The sequence below is a fragment of the Elaeis guineensis genome, chromosome 9 (assembly GCF_000442705.2).
Source record: "Elaeis guineensis isolate ETL-2024a chromosome 9, EG11, whole genome shotgun sequence".
NCBI classification, from domain to species: Eukaryota; Viridiplantae; Streptophyta; class Magnoliopsida; order Arecales; family Arecaceae; genus Elaeis; species Elaeis guineensis.
The window spans coordinates 356,425-376,065 of record NC_026001.2 but is presented as its reverse complement, the minus strand read 5'-3'; the positions used below and the strand labels follow the sequence as shown (position 1 = coordinate 376,065).

The 19,641-nt window shown below is 36.7% G+C and overlaps 1 protein-coding gene across 1 annotated transcript; it reads right to left on the bottom strand.

The window, feature by feature from the left end:
* Window positions 1-682: 682 nt before the first annotated feature.
* On the bottom strand, window positions 683-2,887 carry LOC140851743 (uncharacterized). Its single transcript, XM_073243844.1, is given in 2 exon segments — window positions 683-2,378; window positions 2,381-2,887. Coding segments are annotated over 2 exon segments (1,713 nt in total). The 5' UTR covers window positions 2,667-2,887; the 3' UTR covers window positions 683-951.
* Window positions 2,888-19,641: the final 16,754 nt, after the last annotated feature.

Genomic DNA, 19,641 nt, shown 5'->3' with positions numbered 1-19,641 from the left:
CTTTTTAATGAAAGCTTTCGGCTCCTTCTGTTACCCAAAAAAAAAAAAAAAGAGAGAAAAACCCAGGCAAATTTCCATATTTTTGTATAATACAAAGACATGGTTACTTTTAGTTCGAACTTATTTCTGATCAAGTATTTTGGAGTTTCAAGGCATTTATTGTCCCGGATTCCGGAGGTTTGCTTTTCAGAATCTACATCATTCCTGTTCTATTAATGTCACTCCTGCTTTCCTTTTAAATGAATATGTCGCTATTGATCAGGTTTCCATTCACGTGTCGAATAAGTATGTCACCATTGAACGGATTATCTGCTGACCATGCACAACACCATGCTTTGATTTTTCTTTCCCCCCAATTTCCATTTTTTTTATTGGCCTGCGTTAATTTGAAAGCAGAATGAATAAATCTGGAATAAATGAATTAATTTACTTCTTCTCCTCGGGAAATAATTTATTCTGAACTTAATCAAAATAAACAGTTTTGAAAGATAAAAGTTCTATTTTCGGCTAAAATTTAAAAAATAGATACTTTATATTTTCTCTTAGCCAATTCTTTTTCCCGATTTTTATGTTGCTTTGTTAAATTGCACATGAATACACTTCGTGAAGGCATCTTGAAGGCCTGACCGCGGTATATCGTAGTCCAGATCGGGGGTCCCTGCCAGATCTCACCGGCTCGATATGAGAACAATAGATTTCTTCATTTTCGTTGTTACAAATATCCAAACAGAAGATGATTTCGAAGATACCGTTACATGAGTTTTTGTATGGTAGTGGAGCAAAATTACAGAGAAAACAAGCACGACATATATTATTGTTGTGCTTGCTTGCATTGATGATGCAGAGACATCGCGGAGCACGTAACAAGGCAGTGAATGCATACGTCAATCGGCCAGGCGGGACGGCGGTGCTGCCAATATCCGCTCGACCGTTGCTCTCTGTTTTATGAACTCAGGCAGCGGTTGAGATATGATCGCCGGACGGGTTGAGGTGGTGATCCCCGGTAGGGCGCTTGTGGTTGGCATTTGTGGCGGGTTGAAGCATTAGCTGTTGCTGCTGCTGCTGGAGTTGGTTGTCGGCCCCACCACCGCCGCCGCCGCCGAGGAGCTCGAATTCCTTCTGGCGGAGAAGAAGCAGCATCCGCTCGTTCTCGAGGCGGAGGCGGTCGTTTTCGAGCTTCATCCGCTCCATCTCGCGCTCCTTGTTGGTGCTGAAGCGGAGCCATTTGAAACGCTGGCGCTCCAGCTGCAGAGCCCGGCTCTCGTACCCCACTCGCTGCTCCTCCAGCTCCACCACCCTCCTCTTCAGCCACTGCCGCTGCTGCTGCTCCCCGCCTCCTGCCATCCCCATCAGCTCGCTCTTCAGCTGCTGCATCGATGTAGAGATCGAAGATGGCGACGACAGGGAAAGCGAGAGAGGGGGAGAGCCCCCCAAGAACATCCTACGAGCCCTCTTTGCCCCTTCTGCCTTGCCTAGGTCACCCACCAATCCCTTGTTGTCCTCGTCCTCCGCCTCCTCCAGCTTCCCCTGGTGCTGGTGGTGGCCGTCGCCGTGGTGAGCGCGGCGCTTGCTTTTATGGTGGTAATCCGTCTCGTCGTCGTCATCTTCCTGTTCGTCATCGTCATCATCGTCGTCGTCCTCCTCAGTGTTTACATCATCGTCGTCGTCGTCCTCGTCCTCCTCATGAGTTGCCATGCCATCCTCCTCCACAGCCGTGGTTCCTCGCTTCCCCACGGACACTGCAGTCGGTGGGTGGTGGAAGCAGGGCTGCTGGTGATCCGCGTGCAGTGGAGGCGGCGGTTGCATCTGCGGAGGTGGCGCGGAAGCTAAGTTTGCGGTGGCGGTGGCGTTGTGGTAGGCGCACATCTCGCGGAAGAAGAGGTGCTTGGAATTGAGGAGCTTGCGGGCCTCCTCCTTGGCCTTGGGGGAGAGGTCCATGGTGTCGAGAAGGGCCTGGTTCTCCACCACCCGGCACGCCGTCCCCTTCCCCAGCAGGTCGTTCACCCGCTTGTATCGCTTGTTCAGGTCGTTGAACTTGTCCTCGCACTGCTGCGGCGACACGTAGAACCCCTTCTCCATCATCGCCCGCGACACCGACTTCCACTTCCCCTTCTTCTGCAGCAGAGCCGAAGCCGAGGTCGCCGAAGCCGATGTCCCCAGCCCCTTCTTGCCCTTGGCCACAGAGGAGGCAGAGGCGGCCGCGTGGGGCTGCTGCGGCTCCCCCTCGGGCCCGCCCCCACCACCGCCGTCGTCCCCCACGCGGTAGACCACCGAGATGAGGAGCCGGACCATGCTGTCTGTCCACTTCATCCGCTGCCACGGAGAAGGCGTCGGCGACTGCGAGGACACCCGCCTCGCCCCGTCGCCCTCGTCCCGAGTCCCGGCTGCTGCTCGTCTTCGGAGCTCAGCGTAGGCTGCTGCTTCCCCCTGGCGCTGTAGGGGCTGTAGGAGGAAGAGGTGGCGTGCCTCATTTGGTGGTCGATATCGCTGCCGGACTGGGGGGGCTGGAACGGGAAGATGTGCTGCTGCTGCTGCGGGTGGAGGAACTGCTTCTGTTGCTGCTGCGGGTGTTGATGCGGGTGGAGGGGCATCTCCAGGCCGAGCAATCCGGCGGAGCCCATGGTGCTCGGCAGCATTCCCCCGGGCATGCCACCGCCTCCTTCCATGCTATGCCGCTTAACAACCTTGCCTCCTCTGGCTCTACCAAATACACAGGATGGATAGGACGGTGGGAGGGACACACGGATTTACGCGCACCGAAAGAAAACCAAGACCGGTACCGCTACGACAGCACGGTGGATTTGCACACCAAGACGATCAAACTGCTTCTCGCTGCAGCTTGGAGCAAGAAAAAGAAGATGATGACAGGGGTAGAGCTGGAAAATGGGTGTTTTTTTCTCTCCTCACCCTTTTCGCTCGTCGTGGGCAGGATGGAGTTGTGGGTGCCGCCGGTTTTGAGTTTGGTGGTAAATGCACGTATAGGTGGTTTTGCTATCCTTCCTGCGAAGAAACGATGGCCTTCGTCGACCGGGCCCACTGGCCGCTTCTCGGATCCTGGTACTCCCTAAACCTGCTGCTGCCCCCAAATTGCCCATGGTTTTCCTCGTCGGTTGACAGATTTAAAATCCACAGGATTTCAGAAAACAGGGTGATTAGCTGCCCAACAAAAATAAATATAAAGTACTTTATGGCTTGCGAACCGTGGTTTGACGGGCCACGGAAACATGATCCACCGCACCACAACTAGTCAACGAATCCCGTAGATAGAATATTTAGGCCAGGATCACGTCCTCCCTTGCTATCACAAGGCTTGATCTGCGTACTGGACATGATCGATTTTGATATTTTTTTTAGATCTAAAATTAAATTAAAAAATAAAATTATTTTATTAAAAATTAATATATTTTAAATATTAATTATTATTAAAAAATTAATTTATTTATATTTTATAATATAAATTTTTTTATAATTTTTTTATAATCAATATTTGACAATAATTTTTTCTCAATAGGTAGAATCGTTAAATTATTTAATTTTTTTTGTAACATCGTTGATCGTAAATATAATTTTAATAATTTTAATTTTAAAAAAAATTTAAATCAAAATAAGCAATTGATGCATTTAGATAATAATTTATTTTATTAATGTAATTAAGTATATTCATAGTAATTTTTTTTCTTTTGACATAATTACTTTTAAAATTTTTAATTCTGAAAATAAATCAATCCCATAAAGATCATAATGATTATCATTTATTAAAATATTTTGAAGATTAAGATAAGATTTTTTCAAATTTTTTTCATCCAATGAAATTAATATTTTGAAATCAAACAAAAATCTAAAATTATTTTCATATAATTGAAATTATTCAAACCTATGTTTTAATAAAAAAATAGCTTGATCTACTAAATATAAAAAATAATTAACTCTAAATGATTCTTCTGGTGATTGTTCAATATCTATATTAATATTTTCATCAAATTATTTATTTTCTTTTTACTTGATATTTTATACGAAATATAGGATCAATTCTCATCTTATTTGTAATATTCTTAATTGAAATCATACCAGAAGTAAAGTTAGTTTTTCTATATCTCTTAAAAAAAATGAAACTAATTTTTTTAATTGATCAATGGTAACATCTATATGCATATCTTTAGATTGTAAATTTTTGCTAACTAAATTAACAGTAAATAATATATCATACTAAATAATCATTCTTAATAAAAATTTAAAATTTTTAAGTTCGTGTGTTGTTAAAGATTCAGCTTCACTCTTTATTTTTGGATTCTCACAAATTTCAGCTAATTGATATAAAGCTTCTTTTATTTGTGGAGTTTGAAATCTTATTGCTTTGACGCTCTCAACGTGATTTTTCCAACGTATTTATGATAATAATTTTAATATTAAATTAGATACATTATTAAGTAAAATTTTTCATCTCTTTGTAAAACTACCAAATGCATTATATATATATTATATCATTAAAAAAAAAATTAGCTTTACTACAAGATGAAGTTATATCATAAAGTGTTAAGTTAAAACTATGACAAGCACAAGGTGTATAAAATACTCTAAAATTTATTTTTAATAATATTTTTTGTACTCTCTGATTTTTTTCTTTCATATTATATTTATTGTTGTATCTTTGTCCTCTTATATCATCAATGTTTAAATCAAAAGTTTCTATAATAGATTGTAATTCATTAAAAAGATCTAAACATGATGTATTATCTATTTTTAAAAATTTTAAAAAATATTTTTCTATTGTTATTGACTTTTTTGAAATATTCACACATCGTATGATCAAAGATATTTATTCTTGATGACTTATATCTAGAGTATAATCAAGTATAATTGAATAATATTTTATTTTTTTAATTGTTTTAATTATTAAATTTTTATATTAGATACTAATGTAATTACTAATCCATCTTGAATTTTATGACTAAGATAATGATATTGAATTTTATTATTTTGAATACGTCTTAGATGTTTTTGCATAATTGGATCAAAAATAGCAATCATTTCAATTAATTATAAAAATTACCATTACTATTTTGATAAATCTTTTTATTTGTTTCATAAAAAGCTAGAGAATTTTGAGTAAGAAATTTAATAGTAGCTATTATTCTTAATAGCACTTTTTTCTAATGTTCCTTCTCTTTATTAATTTGCTCTTGAATATATTTATCAATTATTTAATTTTTTTAAATCTATTCTGCAAATCAATCTAAGTGGTCATATCATGAATGTGATCATTACTAGTTTCACGAGCTTTAAGTCTTTTACTAAGATATTTTCAATCTTTAAAATCATCATTTGCTAATTGACTTCTACTACTATTATCATTTGATTCAAATAGCTTACAATAAAAATAAAATAATTTGTCTAACTTTTTAAATATACTAACCATTTTCGGTCATATTGCTCTCCATTTGGTAAAGTTTGATTGTAATATGTTAAAGAAAAATATCTATTATATTGATCAAGAGGGAACATTATATTAATATCTCTTTTGAGATCGTTTTCAATTAGTAAATTTTTAGACTTTGTATCAAGACTATCTCATATTTTAGGATCATAAATGTCAAAAGTATTTGATTCACTTGATTTTTCATTCATTAAATTTTTATCACCACTAATGAAATCATCCGTGCTATTAATATTATCATTAGTATTATTATCATTATTAATATAATATATTATTATCTAATTCATAAATAATATTTATATTTTTATTGATAAATTTACTAGCAATATTATTTGAATTTTCAACTACATCACTTTTTTTACTTATAATAAATTTATCAAGACCTCTTTTTAATGATTGAGTCAATTGTTCTTATTTGTTATTTTCTTAAGTTTTTCATGATCTGAAGGATATTTTCTAGGTATCATTTTTATAGATAAAATAATAAATATTAGCTAAAATGAGTAATCAATAAATTTGAAGTTTAAAACAATGGAATCTGATTTTAAACTTTTTGATAGAATAATAGAACTTGCTTGAAGACTTTTTTGATGGAACAAAATTTGAATAAAAGTTACTGTAATTGTAATAAGAATTTAAATCTAAAAAATAAAATATGATAATTAATCAATTATTTTAAGAATAAGATATAGTAAAAAAGAAATAGAAAAGTAAAGTGAAACCACAAGCTATCCAAAAAAATAAGATGGATATAAAGATCATAATTATATTTATTTAAAAAAATAAGTCATAAGTATACAAAATTAAATATATTCCATCATATGCAAGAATGCTGACCCATTGATTGAGACTCTCATATAGACGGACCAAATTTTATATGCCTAAACCAATCAGATCATAATCAACAAAGCCATGCAATTATATTGTGTGGATCATTTTTTTTTATTGTGTGCACTGTGGACCATCTTTTCTTTTTTTTTTCTTCTTCTTCTTCCACAGTAAAACAGAGAACTCATCCTCTCTTTTTTTTAATGAAACAGTGTGGATCATCTTTTTTCTTTTTTTTTTATTGTGTGGACTGTGGATCATTTTTTTTTCCTTCTTCTTCCACGGTGAAACAAAGGATTCTCTCTTTTTTTTAACAGAACAGAGGACTCATCCCCTCGTTCCTAAGGCAAGGCCGCAAGGGAGATCCTCCTTCTTGGTCAACACCGCCCACAACTGAACAGGCGATCTCCGATGATTGGACGATGACAACCACAGGCTCCGATGACCGACGATGGCCCGAAAAGATAAAAAAATAAAAAATAGAAAAATTTGCTCAACTAAGATTTCAAGAATTTTTCTGACAATAAATCGATAAAAAATCAAGCTTAAAATCTATAGTAGATTGAAGGAGGAGGATTAAAGAGATTTATTTGACTTTTTGATGTATTTTGATTGGATTTTTGATGCTCAAAGTAAGGAAGAACCATCAGTGAACAGCAGAATAGGGAGAAATCAAGGGAGACGTTGTGAGGTGATGAGAGGCGATGAGAAATCAAGGGAGAAATCAAGGGAAAAATGCTAGTGTGAGGTGATGAGAGCTGAAAAGCCATTGCTGGGCCTGGGAGCCATTTGGGAGTTGAGACTCGGGAGAACGATGTTTGGTTTACCAAAAAAAAAATTTGGGGGCTTGGGGCAGTTGTCCAGTTCGACTTGCCCCCAGGCCGACCCTGGTTTTGGGTAAATAATTTTGGATATTGAATCAAGCTTCAAAGAAAGATATCTAGTTGGGTAAAGTTTTGCCAAAAAAGTTGGTCAGTTAGTAGATATATATATATATATATATTACAGTAGTTATCGTGAATATTTTGGATCAGAGCTATATCATAAAATATTTCAAATTTTAGAGTCATCAATACGATCGCTGATCATCGTATGAGCTGAGGCATCTCCGAAGTCTGATCTGTGTATGAGCTCCTCAGTCGATTTATCTCTTCAACGTGTGCGACAGCTGTCTATCCCGAATAGATAAGATTTGACGTAATCATCTCTCCTATTCTTGTGGGAGTGATTAAAAGCTGAATTATCTTATCTAGTTTGGTATGTCCAACGGTCCGATGATTTTGAGATTGTGTAATCTCACAGCTAACAACCCAACTGTCTTGCATTCTTCTATATAAACAACCAGAGCCTCAAGGATCTAGGTAAGTCCAATCAAATCTATCTCAGAGAATCTATTGCTGTTCTTTTGTTCTCTGCTTTTCTGACTTGAGCATCGAAAGATCTTCATCGGAGCTACAACCTCCGATTTGAGACTTATTTTGCAGATCACTCCAGCATCAGCATCACCGCACAAGATGTCCAGATGTCTATCTTCTGACCTCGATCGATTTAAACAGCAATAGATAGAGGAAGGGCCTACATTTAGCTTCATGACTCCAAGACAGATATCTTCCCGACTTTCTAATGCTGCTGCTTTCCCGATAGGCGGCCAGCCAAGCTGACAATCAAGTTCCACCGCTGGCATCGAAAATTTCTCCATCAGTTCAACCGACTCAACCAGCATCAGTCACGGTCGATCAATTCGGTCAATTCTTCCAACAAGTTCAACATCTGACGATCACGATCCAAGTGGTCTAGATCTTTCTCGTGCCCTTTCAGGTGGTGCCACAGCCTCCTCAGGATATCCCTGCACTCCCTATAGCGGTGCATCATACAGTTTCCTTGGTGGTGCCGCCTATGCCTTTCGCAGCGGTGCTCCCGCAGAATCCTGTCTTGATTGCAGCTCCACAGCCACCACTTCAATTAGAGCCGTAGGAGCCTCCTCAAATTCCACAGAGGAGGTTGACATATCAAAGTCACCTTAAGACCCAGTAACCAACCAGGCGACGATCTCTAAGCGCACAGTCAGGCCATGACTCAACCTTCAGATGTTGATCTCTTTTGCGCTCTGAGGCTAGTACTATCTATGAAATTGATTTTGAAAGATGGTTCCAAGAACTCGGTCAGTAGTTGGATTAGAAAATAGAAAAGGTCCTCAGCAATAATGACTCCTCGATGCTACCCTACGAAGGGTATAACAGTCAGCCGCTGATAAGTGGTATATTTTTATATTTATTGTAGGTATTTTGATAATTTATGGTGCTAACATCTTCTTAAAAATTTTAATTTCATGAATTTATTAATTTTTTTAAAAAAATAAGTGATTTTAAAAAAATATAAAATTAGATATATTTATAAAAAAATATATGTTAATTTAATTGAGTAATTTAAATATCAAAATGAAGAAAAATTTTTGAAAAATTTAATGCATATTTTTTTTAATTTTCAGATAAAAATCAGAGTGAAAATGGAGCTAAAATATTCTAAAAACAAAGAAAATAGCCTTCGATGTACAGTGGACGACTGCTTGATCCATAGAGCTAGGGTGCGGTCCACAAGAAACTTCACATGGTCCACAGGCACGGTTCACAGTGAGAGAAAGATCCTGGATGCGATCCAATGGCTGAGATTCAATCTGACTTAGATCCAATGGTTGCTGTTCATTATCGGTTTATAAGAGGACTCTTTTGTGCGATCCGACAGTCCAGAAGTGATCCATCAAGAGATCCAACAACTGAGGATGCTCCCGACTTTGAATAGGAGATCAGAAGCACTGTTCGATGGCCTAGATCTCATCTGAAGCATGATCGAACGGTCAGAATTGAATCCGACCCTGATAAGGAGTAAAAGACTGATTTTTGGGAAGATCTGAGCGGTCCAATCCAGATCTAACAGCTAGGAATATTCTTAAGGAGATTAATATGATTTCTAAGGGTTTTAAGACTCTTTTTTCTACCAAAAAATTATAAAAAATTCATCTATAAATAGAAGATCCGAGAATAAGCTTTGTGAGTAGAAAAAATGAGTAGAAAGTATAAAAAAAATTAAAAAAAATTAAATAGCTTTAGGGATTCAAAGAAAAGAAGGAGAGAAGTCGGTTCGCTCTACAGAGTACGATGGAAGATGGAGAGGTCATCAATCTTCTTTCTGACGAGACTTGGCTGATCAACTTCAAATCTTTATTACAATTTTATTTTTATTTTATTTTATTATTTTTTTAAATTTTTTATACTTGAATTTCAATTTCAATTAATGCAAATTTTATTTTTCTATACTTTAAATTCTTGTCTTTTATTTTTTGCACATAGATGCTAGGATCTAATTAGTAGATCTTAGTACCAATTTATTTTTATACTTTTTAAATTTTTATTATTTATTTTTATTGCAAGTAGATGCTAGGATCTAGTTAGTAGATCTTAGTATCTGATTTATTTTTCATATTTTTAATTTTTATTTTTGACTTAAATTGCTTTCTCCAAATTTTTTTTTTGTAAAATCAAAGATTTCAAATCAAAATTTTGCCTTATCTGTGGATTTGATCCGATTCATTACTTTCTATATATTTTTAATTTTTATTTAAGTCAAAATTTGATTGACAATCACGGTGTCCTAACGACAGCATCTTTACTCTATCAAATTTTTGACGCCGTTGTCAGGGAAGGCACCAATTTTAATGTTTGATTTCTTTGATTTTGTCATCACTATTGCTTACTAACTTTTTTTATCTTTTTGCAGAAAAAAATTCAAAAATTAAAAAAAAAATATAGAAAGCCTCCAAATTGGTGAGATCAATCCTAACCCTAGCCTTAACTATTTTTTTAGTATTAATTATTATTTTTTTAATTAACCTAAAATTTATCCACATAAACCTAATAAAAATTGCATGACAAGAGTAGAAATTTAATTTTTAGGAGCATTCATCATTGTAGATTTATTTTTGATGATCACTGGAGATAAGGTAAGCTTTCAAGTCTTATTAGTTTATGCATCTAATTTAGTTGCATAGAACCCCTTGTTTGAAATTGATTGTGCATATTCGTCTCAAATTAATTTAAGGGCAACAACCATAACAAGATAAGGTGAGGATTTCATTATCCTTTCTTGGCCCAAAAATAACCAACCAGCATCCCACATTAACCCTAGCCTAACTAAAATCAAGTAGACATTGGCCCCTAGTATTAATCGAGTTCAGTTCTGAGTATTGTGGTCAAGTCAAGTGCAAAGTAAGTCCGGGCTCACTCCTGAAACTGGTGTCTAAGGCTAGAGGTTATAAAGGCTCAGTCTAAGTGGATTTGTGGTTATTTAATTGGTTCCATTAGCTTACCTGACCAATTCAATTGGTGTCTAAAGCAAGCAACGGGAGGACCCCCATGATCCCACCTCTTACCTGGCTAGTTGAAGGAAGTGAGAACAAATCCAATTTGCATTTAAGCTAAGCCACTCTACATTGAACTGTTAGGTCTAAGAAATCCATAGGTATCTAGGTTTAATTGTTTGCTAACTTGATTGTAATTAATACTAAACTACAACTAATTCTTCCCACCTTATGTATCTAGGTCTAGGGCTCTTTCTTTCTTCTCTCTCCTTTTTCTCTTAAAAAAAAAAATGAAACAAAAACAAAACTTGAATCATACATTAGGGTTTGCATTAGTATATGCAAGGTAGAAGATCTCTCTATCCTGACCTAGTTGAACCCAATCTTGAGATTGAGCAGTTGATTCGTATTAAACCTGAAAATCAGATGGCTGGAGATCCTAGAGAACCACCTAGGCAAATGAAAGAATATTTTATTCCTTCCACCTATAACCCATCGACTTGTATCTACTTACTGATATCCCTGCAAGCCACTATGAGATCAAGTCGACCACAATCCAGATGCTTCCGTCTTTCTATGGGAATACTAATGAAGATCCTTACAAGCATCTGGATAAGTTCTTAGAAATTTGTTCTACAGTAAAAATTCAAAATTTTACTGATGATGCACTTAGATTGACTTTATTCTCCTTCTCACTTAAAGACAAACCAAGTACTGGCTTGGCACAATAGGGAGACCAATCCAAACTGGGGCTGAAATGCAGCACGAGTTTCTTAAGAAATTCTATCTCATAGGTCGAACCAACACCATGAGGCAAGCCATCACTGGATTTGCTCAGCTTCCAGAAGAAAAATTTATGAATCATGGGAGAGACTTAAGAACTTCTTAGAAAATGCCCACACCATGGTCTGTCTAAGTGGCAAATTGTTCAAGCTTTTTATGAGGGTTTAGGTGACCAATATAGACAGATGATAGATGCATCTTGTGGGGGTGCATTCATGAGTAAAAGTGAGGATGAAGCCTACACTTTATTTGAAACTTTGAGTGAAAATTCAATCACATGCTTCATTATCCTCCTACGAAAGATCAATCCCTCACCAAAAGCGGGCAAGAATTTTTGAGATCAAGCAAACAGACTCTAGTCCTAAGGCCGATCTGAACCTAATAGCCTAAAAATTAGATAAAGTCGACCTTCTTGCCCAAAAATTTGATCAGTTCCTAGCATTAGGTCAACAATCTTCTGCACAATACACACCACCACCTAATTATCAAGAGATTTGTTCTATCTGTGCTAGTCCGACCCATCATGTGAGCGAATGTCCCACGGCTGCACAGTTTTCACTTTTCATTCAAGAACAAGTTCAAGCTGCCCAAGGTTACTCCAAACCTGTCAATGATCCATTCTCTAACACATATAATTCAGGCTAGAGGAACCATCCTAATTTTTCTTGGAGACCCCGACAGACTCAGGCTTAGATCCAAATTCTTTCTTTGCAAAACTTTCAGAGTAGGCCTCCATACCAGAATTATGCCTACAATAGAAGTCAGTCCAGTCAATCTATCCAGCCACCATATCCACCTCCTCAACAGACTAATCTAGCTAACGATAGATTGAACCAACTTCAACAAATGATCATGACCCAACAGCAATCCCTCGCTAGGCTAGAAGCACAAATAGATCAATTAACTGAATCTACCATGAGGAGAGAACAAGGTCAATTGCCAAACAAACTAATATCAAATTTTGAAAATAACCCACCCATCCACCAATCACCTGGACCTAGTCATCAATCCAATGTCCCACCTAAGAATCCTCAATTTGAAAATGACAAATTAATCTTTGAGCTTAAAAGTGATAGAATTCTTAAGGACCCATATCAAGTACAGGTGAGTGAGGCTAGTATTGATGCTAGCTAAAAAGAGAATTTAGAAGAAAAGATTAGTACTAAGACTAGCCCAATAGAAGAACTTGAACCCACTATTGATATTGATCTAAGTGATAATGAGAAGAGACGGATGAGTTACTCAAGATATATTCACCAAAAGTTTTATTTTCTTCAGCCTCAGAAGTCGGTTCTTCCACTTTAAAATCATCTCCTCCATAACTGAAATTGCCCTTAGTCATATCTGAGTACACATATTTAAAATCAACTGACACCCTTTCAGCACCCATTACTTCAAACTCAACTCCTAATCTAAAAACTCAATTCATGAGTATTTTAGAAGAACAAATAGGAGAAATTCTCGATAAACAAGGGTCTGTGAATGGGTTTGTGAACTATCTTTCTACAATTAAGAACGGAGATGTGAACTACTTTCTAAAGATTGGTAATAAAATATTAAAATTTATTTTAGACTATTTTTCTAAGATTGGCAATCCAAAATCATTAAAATTTATCAATCCAATATTCGACACGGGATAGGTGAGAAAATCAGCATGATCTGACTGAAGATGATAAACTTAGCATTTTCTGGGAGGCAATCCAGTTTTCAAATTTTTAATTTTTGCTTTTGCCTTTGCTTTCTTTTGCATTTTGTTTAGGATAATCAAGTCTTACTTTGTATCTTTTGTAGGGATCTGAAAATAATCTTGGCTAAGTTGGGGGGAGAATCAGTTTTGAAAAAAACTTATGGATCAGGTGATATCTCTCCTTTTCTTTCTCTTTACATGCATGTTCATTTTTCTACTCCATTGAGGATAATGTTGATTAAGTTGGGGGAGAGTAAATTTTTTTTTTAAGTCCTCAAGTAAGTTAGTATTTAGTATTTAAGCATCTGATTATACTTATGAATCAAGTTAAATCAAGTATTTTTAAAAAAAATTGATGTACAAATCAGAGAGTTTGTGAGATATTGAGAGATCAAGTATTAAAAAAAAACTCAATAAAGAGTTAAATTTAGAACTTAAATAGTTTTCTTTGAGTATTTCTAAATTTTTCTACCAGCATCAAAGAAGAGTTTACTTCTTATGGACTTGTGTAAAGTAACTATACGTTTCTTCATATATTCAAAAAAAAAAATTTCAAGTACTTCATGCTAAGTAACCGGGCCTCTTTGCCTAAGCAAGCATTGAGTTTCGCGTCAAAAGGTATGAAGGGCAAAGAAGCTTTGTTGTAAAGCTAGTTTTAACTCGTAGCCTGTTTGATTCGAGCAAGTAGGTTTGAGGGATATTTTATACCTAGTGCCCTAAAGCCATCTGGCTTGGGAGTCATTGACTGAAAACTCGCTACATGGGTCAAACAAAAAGCTTAAGGGGTTAAGACACTCAATAGCAGTACAACGTTTAAAAAAAAAAAATCAATCAATAAATGAAGGATGAAAGTAACAATATACTTATCTATATGAAAGTGAATGATTTGAAGATAAAGATAGGGATAATTTGAAAAAATTCAAAAAAAATTTAGTGTTCTTAGTTTAACTCTCATATTGACTAGTATTAATACCCCAATGATATATCTCATTTATACTCTACTGAATATCAATGGTCTTTTAAAAATTATTTGATGAAATTCAAAACTTTAAGTTAAACGGTACTTAATTCTAAATTCTTTCTTTACTCGAGGACGAGCAAAGTTCAAGTTGGAGAGTATGATAAGTGGTATATTTTTACATTTATTGTAGGTATTTTTGATAATTTATGGTGCTAACATTTCTTAAAAATCTTAATTTCATAAATTTATTAAATTTTTTTAAAAAATAAATGATTTAAAAAAATATAAATTAGATATATTTATAAAAAATAGATGTTAATTTAATTGAGTAATTTAAACACCAAAATAAAAAAAATTGAAAAATTAATACATATTTTTTTTTAATTTTTCAGGTAAAAATTAGAGTGAAAATAGAGCTAAAATATCTTAAAAAATAAAGAAAATAGCCTTCGATGTATGGTGGACCAGTCATTCGATCCACAGAGCCAGGATCGGTCCACAGGAAACTTCGTGGTCCATAAGTCGGTTCACAGTGAGAGAAAGATCCTGGGCACGATCCAATAGTTGAGATTCAATCCGACTTAGATCCAACAGTTGCTGTTCATTGCCGGTTTATAAGAAGACTCTTTTGCATGATTCGACGGTCCAGAAGCGATCCATCAAGAGATCCAACGGTTGAGGATGCTCTCGTCTTTGAATAGAAGATCAAAATGTGATCGATGACCCAGATCTCATCTGAAGCACGATCGGATGGTCAGAATCGAATCCGATCCTGATAAGGAGTAAAAGACTGATTTTTAGCAGATTTGAGCGATCCAATCCAGATCCGACGGTCAGAAATATTTCTAAGGAGATTAATATGATTTTAAGAGTTTTAAGACTCCTTTTCCTATCAAAAAATTAAAAAAAATTATCTATAAATAGAAGGTCGGGAATAAACTTTGTGAGCAGAAAAATTAAGTAGAAAGTTTAGAAAAAAATAAAAAAAAATTAAATACTTTAGGGATCCAAGAAAAAGAAGGAGAGAAGTCGGTTCGTTTACGGAGTACGACGGAAGATGGAGAGATCATCAACCATCTTTCCGACGAAGCTTAGCTGATCAACTTCAGATCTTTTTATAATTTTATTTTTATTTTATTTTATTATTTTTTTTAATTTTTTATACTTGAATTTTAATTTCAATTAATACAAAATTTATTTTTCTACACTTTAAATTCTGTCTTTTATTTTTTACACGTAGATGCTAGGATCTAATTAGTAATTTTAGTATCAATTTATTTTTATATTTTTTAAATTTTTATTTTTATTTTTATTATAATTAAATGCTATGATCTAGTTAGTAGATCTTAGTATCATTTATTTTTCGCACTTTTAATTTTTATTTTCTGACTTAAATTGCTTTCTCCAAATTTTTTTTTTAAAATCAAAGATTTCAAATCAAAATCCTGTCTTCTCTGTGGATTCGATCCAACTCTCTACTTTTTACATATTTTTAATTTTTATTGAAGTCAAAATTTGATTGATAATCATGATATCCTAATGACAGCATCTTGACCATATCAACCGCCCTTCATCTCGAGGATTGTGCAGGAACCACTCCCTCTATACTTCAAACTGCCTAGTTGGAGGTCTACGATGGACCACTGATCCCGTCGATCATGTGGAGACCTTCAAGGCAGCCATGCTCCTTCAGGGAGCATCGAATGCAATTCTTTGTCAGCATTCCCTCCAATCCTTAAGGGGGTCGCTCGATAGTGGTACTCGAGTTTGAGACTGACGTTTATTCATTCCTTGAGGACTTGTGTTAGTCTTTTGTGATCATTTCATCAGCAGTCGGCGACAGCAGAAGTGGTTCGACTATCTCCATACCATCAAGCAAAAGGAGGGTGAGTCAATCCACTCTTTTATGAACAGATTCAATGTGGTGATCTTTGAGGTCCAAAACTTAGACCAGTTGACTGCAATGGCTGTAATAATGAGCGGTCCTGCTGAAGAACGATTTGAAAAAGTATTAGTTAAGACTTATTCTCGAGATCTCTCAAATTTGCTTGCTCGTGTGAAGTATGCCTGTATAGAAGAGGCTTTTGCAAATGATACTCCTGCCGGTTCAGCCGTGGGGGATCCAGTAAGGAGCACTATCCAAGACGAGAGGAGAGAAGATGCCAGCGCTCCCGATCTCACCCCCGAGTGGAATAATGGGGGTCGAAATCGTTGATCCCACAGTCCTTCGAGAAGGATTCGATAACCATCACCTCCTGGGCAGTATAATAACTACAACCTCTAATTATTTCTCAGAGAGAGGTATTGTTACAAGTGGAGCCTGAGTTATTTGAACCTCGACTAATGAGAACAAGGTTAGAATACCACTGAGATCCAAATAAATATTATTTTTTTCATCGTGACATGGTCATAATATTGAAGACTGCCACCACCTTCACGACGAGATCGAGAGGCTTGTCAGATAGAGACGGTGAATCATTTTATCCGGAGAGCAGCCCCTCAACGTCAAGCTCCGAGAGTTCAGTAGCCATCCCCTTTGCCTCAACAGCCTCTCCCTCTGCCTCAACCGCAGCAAGCGCCAGTGGGTTGGAGCTGCAGCAGGTCAGAGGGCGAGTGATGGAAGAAGAGCGACTCATCCGAGGAGAAATTCACATAATTATAGGGGGGTCATCTGAATTAGAAAAGTTTCTCGCTTATAACACCATCCTCGACTGTCTTAGCCTGTGAACTTTGAAAGCTGACGTCTCAAGCTACCGTATAGTGATAAAATTTTCGACCAAGTACGGAGTGAGACAGATCCGAGGCAATAAAGTCATGGCTTGTGAATGCTTTGCCGCCAAGCTAAAAAGCAGAGAATCAACCAGTCATGATAGAAATCCAACTCGAGCTCTCGATAGGCTCGGATGCTAGGGAGGACCATTTAGATATCCCGCTAAGGAAGGAGAATCCAAATCGGATGGTGAAAATCGGCTCGCGACTAGATAAGGTAACCAATTATCGGCTAATTAATCTTTTGTAAAAAATACAAATTTTTTTCATCTGGTCTATGGCAGACATGTCCGGCATCGATTCTGAGGTGATATCCCATCACCTAAGGGTGGACCTAATTGTCAATCGATAAAGTAAAAGAAGCAAGTTTTACCTCGATCAAGCCTAAAGAGTTTCAAGCTAGTGATCTGGTGATGTGGCTAGCTGAAGTCTTATAGCCTACCGAGCAGATGCTAGAAGGAGGGCTATCACCCAATTGAAGGTTCTTGTTGGATGGATGAAGTGGTATGCCCAAGAACTTATAGGCTAAAGCAGCTCGACGGGACTCTAATCTTCGATCATAAACTGGTGAACCTCAGCATATATTATCAATGATGTAACAATATTTTACATGAAAATAAAACTTGTAAGGCCATCAACTTATGATGGGTGCCCGAGTCCTTCAAGAATTGCCTCCTCCTTCCACTTAAGACCCTGAACTATAATTATAGTTAACTAATGCGAGGGCTAACTTATGAGACCCTCGAAAAGACCTCGACGACTCCAAGGTGGGGCTAACTTACTAGACCCCTGCAGAGTTCGAGTCGCATGAGAAGCGAAGGAGATCCTTGAGGAAATCTCCAGAAGGATAATTAATCAAACCCTCAGAATATCGTTGAGAGTGCAAAATACCGTAGGCACAAGCTCGTGCTGGCACACATTGCCTTTCGTGGGAAGACGAAAAGTGCTAGATGCCGTAGGCACAAGATCGTCGTAGGCACACAATGCCACTCATGAGGGCTAACTTACCAGACCTTTGAGAAGACCTCGACAACTCTGAGGTAGGGCTAACTTACCAGACCTCTACAGGCTTAGTGGCATGAGAAGCGGAGGGAGATCCTTGAAGAAACCTCCAGAGGGATAACTAATCAGACCCTTAGAATGTTACTGAAAGTGCAAGATGCGTAGGCACAAGCTCGCCACTGGCACATACTACCTCTCGTGGAAGACGAGAAGTGCTAGATGCCGTAGGCACAAGCTCGCCACTAGCACATACTGCCTCTCGCCGAAGATGAGAAGTATAGATACTATAGGCACAAGATTACCGTAGGCACACAATGCCACTCATGAGGGATAACTAATCATACCCTCGAAATGCCACAAAAATGTTGAAAAACATAAGCGATTTATGCATGTATTTTCAATTTTTTTAAATAAATCATAGCAAAAAGTAACTAGATTAATCTTATTAATCTAACATACATATGATCAGATCAATAAATCAACCTACTTTAGGATCTATGACATGATATGTGATATATGAAATCTAAAAATCAAAAATAAAATCACATGCGTACATGTGAGCAGTAGATTAAATCTACTGTAATCTGAGTTCAAAACTCGATACCTAAGTACAGATCGATGATCGTCGCTGCTGAGAGATATGGCAAAGAGGATCCTCATTGGTTGCTTACAGCCACACACGTGTCTAAACTATAAAACTTTACTCAAAGCCCCGATCCGATCGATTTCCTCAGGAGTGCTAGCTCGCACGAAAATCATGTTGTTGGCTGATCTGGATCTTTCTTCAAATCTCTTGAACTTTTCAAGAGGTTGAACAATAACATCTAGAGGAGATGAAAAGGTGAAAGAAATATGGAAAGGAGACACTCTTTTCTCTTCTTTTTCTCTCTTCCAAATCCTTAAGAAAAAATCCTAGGATTTCTAGGTTTCACTCATCCAAAGAGGAGAGGGCTCTCCTTTTTCTTTCATGCCAAGATGTCATGCCAAAACCCCTTCACTGTGGAGCACTCTTTCTGATCTATCTTACCCATGCACACAAGAAAAAATCTTTCTATTTTGGGCATCCAAATGGATAGGGTTTGAAGAGTCCTAGAAATGTTGGACTCTATCAAGGGATGTCGCCCCCTTTTCACAAATCCATGCAAAAATTATTTAATGCCCAAACCATCTTTCTTTCTTATGGTAAAATCAGATCTCATCTGATTTCCCATGCCAAAAATATTCTTCCTTTTGTCGCACAAAAGAAAAAGAATTAAGAGAAGTGGGCGGCAAGGTCTATGGATAAGGTCAAATCTTATCTAATATGGTAATCCATTCAAATCAAATTTGAACCTACCTTTAAAGACCAGATCTTATCTATCTTTGGATGTGAGAAAGGGAGGATAGAAGATGTTTTTGCATGGAGAAAACTTCACGCAAAACTCTTTTGGCATGATGAGAAGTGGCGTCCAATATTTGGGTGGTGCATGGAAAAAGTCCAACTCTACATGGATTTTGGTTTCTTTATTTGACTCCAAACCAAATCACATTTGGCTATGCCCAAATAGATAGATGAAACTTAATCTAATTAGATTTATAAATTTTTTTATTAAATCTTAATCCAATTAGGAATTGATTGAATCAAAGTTCTGATCAAATCATAGATAATTTTCTCTTAGCGATTAGATCATCTCATAACCTAATTAGATCAAACCTAATTGAATATAATTCAATTAGATTTGATCTTATCCTCTTTCTCAATCTAACAGAGCTAATCAATAATCTAATTATTAATTAATCTTTTATTAATTCACTAATACTTAGCGAATAAATTTATTATAATT